This window comes from Nansenia antarctica (genome assembly GCF_963989245.1).
Source record: "Nansenia antarctica genome assembly, chromosome: 7".
NCBI classification, from domain to species: domain Eukaryota; kingdom Metazoa; phylum Chordata; class Actinopteri; order Argentiniformes; family Microstomatidae; genus Nansenia; species Nansenia antarctica.
In genome coordinates this window covers 49,691,124-49,696,123 of record NC_137677.1, presented here as the reverse complement: position 1 = coordinate 49,696,123, position 5,000 = coordinate 49,691,124, and the positions used below count along the sequence as shown (strand labels likewise).

General features: G+C 42.5%; 1 protein-coding gene across 1 annotated transcript in view; it reads right to left on the bottom strand.

The window, feature by feature from the left end:
• lmo7a (LIM domain 7a) overlaps window positions 1-5,000 on the bottom strand; it is a gene marked incomplete at its 5' end in the record, with an annotated part of 56,568 nt that overhangs the window by 41,992 nt on the left and 9,576 nt on the right. The window contains one exon of the mRNA XM_080536856.1: window positions 4,967-5,000. This exon is cut by the window's right edge and continues 36 nt beyond it. Within this exon, the coding sequence (XP_080392982.1) occupies window positions 4,967-5,000 (34 nt within the window). The remainder of the gene's footprint in view (window positions 1-4,966) is intronic.

Here is a 5,000-nt window from a genome sequence, read left to right as displayed (position 1 = left end):
TCTCCGTGTCGGCGGTTCCTCCTGGCAGCTTTGCATGTGCATAAACGGCAGTTTCGAGGTCCCCAAAGGTCACAGTGGTGAGAGGTCAAACTCTTTCCCTGGGTCGGGGTCAGAAGGTCTCTTGTTTATTTATAATACTATAGTGAGGATCTTCTATAACCCAGGTTTATTTATGTTTAGGGATTGGCCTAGGGGGTTTAGAACCCTGGAACATGAGGTAACACAAGAACTCCTGGTGACAGGTACAGTAAGCCTTCTGGTAGCAGAGTGATTCTAGAATGATTGACTTGTTTAGAAACGGTAGATGGTGTACTGTAATTGGCACCGGAACAAGCCAACTCTACTTTAGATACTAGAGGAAATATAACATCATTTATAGGAGCGTTCCTCTGTGGCAACTGCTTTCAGAGTTTGAGTTTGTTATTCATTGCATACTCTAGTAATCTATGCACAGTTACCACAGTAAAACACTTGATACGAGAGCAAAGAAAGGGTGTACTCTGCATTTCAATCCCCTCGTGATAGGCATGTGTCCACTGCCGTGTATAAAGTTATCTTATCTCAAGCTATGCAAAGCAAACTGACAGGACAATGTTGGATCATAAAACATCAAGAAATATAGATATCCTGCTTACATAAACATGCAGGGTTGTAGTTCCGCATTCCTTAAGTCAAATGCAATATGTAATCATCTCTGTAATGATAGACATTTCACCATGTTATTCAACCCTTTGGAGAGAGGTCAGATAGAAGTACAGAACAAGGCAGGATTAAACCAAAAGTCCTACAAACAGGCTAACAGTTGTTTACAAGAAAAGAGGAGCAAGTCTTTAAAGTCAAGATTTAATCAACTCCAAATATTTAATTATATCTGTCCAGAACCATTTGTCCTCTGTTCAGTATTAATACCCAGTCAGTCCCAAAGCACGCAGAAATAATGATGCAGAAGGAATGTCATTTTGACTTTGTAGTCGTTGCACATAATCCTGCAAAAAATGTTGTATCCATCCAGCAGGCTCTAATCCTCTAGTCCAGCCATTCCGTTTTATGGATTTCATTCAAAGCAACGGGGAGGGTGTAAACATTGGATTTCAGCTTTGGTAAGGAAGGACCAACAGATTTCTTCTAATATGTGCTGATATGTAACGGACAATAAAATGTAACAAATCTTCCACTTGGTGTTCAACAGTACTCTTTTGAGAATGATGCATAATCAGTAATTAGCTTCATCGCTCTCCGCTGCTTTGGTGGTTGACAGGTCAAATTACGACGACAACCATTTCAAAGGCCCCATCTCAATAAACTTCAGACATCATCTGCGCTCCAGGCCGGGAGACACTTGAGCAGAATGTTCTCTCATAACAAAGTCCATAAAAACCCTCCTCTCGCAAAAGACAGATCCAGGCATAACATTCACAGTACAACAACAACACTCAAACAAAACATGGTCAGATGACTATCATTACACAGATCATTCATCATTATATTTAAATGAGGAGCGAGGCCGTCGGTGGTCAATGGAAATCTATTTCCATCCTTCTCTATTCCACACAGGCTAGATCCAAGGAAGGCCTATTCTGTGCGGGAACATCCAGCCCATGTCAATTACAGTGTGTTTAGAGTGGGCAGAGGCCTATTGAGTCATCTCTAACTTGGTACCTCACGGATCGGCCCAGCGGGCTTCTGACCCAGACCTGCTCTCATGTGGCCGGCCGCCCTACCACACAACTGCAGGCTTCCTCTCCAGATTGGTAAAAGCAGAACCAGCGTGGTCCAGGGGCAACGGGACCCAAAGCCACAGCTCACTGAGCAGTCGTCAGGGGACGGGACACGGAGAGCAGGGCTCTGATATGGGAAACATACCAACGGATACAACTAAAACCAGAGAATCGGCTCCAATCTGGAGCCAATGTTGCTAAATATTCCACAAAACCCGAAATTTCCGTTTCTCCTTTTCCCTTCCCACTTAACGAGCATTGATTCTGCCAGGGCAAGAGCCTGGTATCGATTTCGAGCGGTGAAATTATTCCGAGAGCAAAGCCGAAAGGACAGATTTGACCACAATAGCAGCACATTTTCATATTTGAGTGTTAATGAAGCGTGTGTGTAAAGAGGCTTTCATTCAACACAGATTAAATTCATCTTAAAGTCACAAACAAGAAAGCCTGGATAAAATTCCTCTTGTGCTTTGTGCATTGTGTTATTCCCTCATTCTGTACGCACTTATGTCCAACACACCAGAACAGAACTATTTTCCCACATCATTCCTCTCCAACAACATTTAGTAGAGGACATTATTGCATACCTCAAGACAAAGCTAATCAGTTCAACTATCTGAAGCAGAGACACCACACTCTTACCTATGGTGTAGAGCAGTGGAGACTGGTGAGAACCAAAATCGGAGGACGGGCTGATTGCAATGCATGGAATGGAATAAGGAATGGTATCAAACCTCATTCCATTCTATGCATTACAATGAGCCTGTTCTCCGATTTCTACCTCCACCAGCCTCTACTGGTGTAAAGAGGAGATAGTCATTCCTTAATGGAAAACAGACCACCCTGAACTATTTTCAGAGAAGAGATACAAGACCAGAGTTGTATATCTATTTGTAGTAAGTATATCTATTTGTAGTAAGACACAGAAAACACAGAGATACAGTCCTCCTAACTACTTTTAGAGAGATGAGATACTGAACTCTTGAGAGCAGATTCTCCACAGCAGAGAAGGTGGAATCTGTATCTGGGTATCTGTATCTTACTCCCCATGCGGTCTGCAGGAACTGATAGCCATGGGCAGCCTGAGAAGAATTCATCATCAGGTGGTTTCAGGTTTGAGTCCAAGTCTCGGAAATACCACAGCATCACTACTACTGATCAAGAAGACACTTATCCTCCATTACCTCAGCAGGTGTCCAGCTGCTTAAATGGGTAATGGGATCAAAACAAGCTGGCTGGCAGGGTTGCATGGCAGAGGTCTGGTCCTGAGAGCACACTGTTCAGTAAGTACAGTGTTTACTGCTTACCTCCAGCCCATCGGGCTTTGGCTTGGGTGCCAGTCTGTTTCTGCTTTAGCCAAAATGGTGTTTGGCATGGTAACAATGTTGTTTATTAACAGAAACAGTCAGGTACTCTGTCTAAGGCTTGTTCACTGCCATCGATGCAGCTGGACACAATTACACCCACAAGGGCCTTCTGTGTGAGTGACCAGTCTAAAGAAATGACTCTCAAACCTTTCAACTTGTACTTTCTTATCAAATTCGAGCTATACTGTCTGGGTCTAAAGACGTGTTTCTCAACTATCCTCTGTCCATAAAGGTTGAGAAACTATGGCTGTGTTCCAAAATGTGTCCTTGCGCTCTGCCTCCTTCCATTCTTACAAGACACACACACACCCATAAGAACACTTGAAAGATCATACTGGCAAGAATGCAAGAATGCAGAGTGGTTAAAACCGCAAAATTTGTCCAGAGTGCTATCTAGTTATATAAATATGACATGGCTTTCATTATTGATTATTATGGTATCAATATCTCCTCATCAATATCGCTATACAGTACTTTCATCCTAATGTGTCCTTGTGTGGTAGGTTTAAATGTCCCCTCCCCTGTATTTCACACTTTTTATCCATGCGGTCTAGTTTTCGGCTCAACAATAATCCTGTTTTTTGTTGCTTTTGACAACCCATAATATCTCACTTAAAAGTTGATTTTTAAAATATTGAATGTCCAGAGTAAGGTCACCTACTCTCTCTTTCCCAGACACTTCCACCCAAATGCCGTAGACTGAAGACCAATCTCCTCAGGCTACACCTTAACTGTCCCTCCGAAGACCTCTTCATCCCCTCTACCCGCCTGTACAGTTTCTCTACAGTAAATAAAAAAACACATTCTGACTTCTAGCATTATGACTGCCAATGGCCCCTGGCATTAGCATAGATTACTTGTTCTTGTTATGACTGATGGATAGATGATTCACTTACTTAGACAAATGTATTTGTTGTAAGTCGCTTTGGATAAAGGCGTCTGCTAAATGCCCAAAAATGTAAATGTAAAATAAAGACAAATTTAATTATACATCGATGTTCTATCTTGCTCGACAACCTCATTAGAAAAGCAAATACATTGAGGCTGACATCTCAAAACCTCCACATACTGGCAGGTGAAGTGGGATAGCTACCATGTTATTACACCACTTACTGGTAACTCGTAGCCTTTATAATAATGGACATGTGATCAGAAAACCTATAAAAAGGGTGCTTTTGTAGAGATTAAACCTTTTGTAGAGATAAAACCTTCAACATTAATTAATTATACCTTACATGAAATAAATGGTCTGACCATTATCACTGACATCTCAACAATAGGACTCCAAAGCTGTCCAGACCAAGAAATCCTCCCTGGCACCTTTACTATGGAATGACCCAAGTACAAAGCTGCTGTGTCTTAGATAGATACTGGTTCGATTGAACAGAGCCTTTAGGGTAACAGACATCCGATTTACAGTGCACTCCAATGTGCCCACTGGCCTTTCACGCAGCTCCTCATTCACAGTGCTTATTAGTGTGGACGGATATAGAGAGAGACAAGTCAGTGGAGCACAGCACACACCTCTCTCCTATTGGCAGCCGTGCCTCAGACCTGTCAGCTGTCACCACAGCTCCAGTACCTCATACCTCCTCAGATCTTATCAAAGCCTTTTCTACACACACACACACACACACACACACACACACACACACACACACACACACACACACACACACACACACACACACTCTCAGTAGATCAAAACACAAGACAGGATTGGCTTCTGTTGAACTAGATTGAACTGTGTTGATATTAAATGAAAGAGTGTAGTTATGGATGGAAACGCGCAGCCTTTAGGAGAACAACAACAAAGATAACCATCCAAACAAGGACAAGGACTAATGCAGAAACTTGTTTCTAAATGTAGATGGAACTCACCAGTCCAGCGATGGGAGTGGAGAGCCTGTTAACC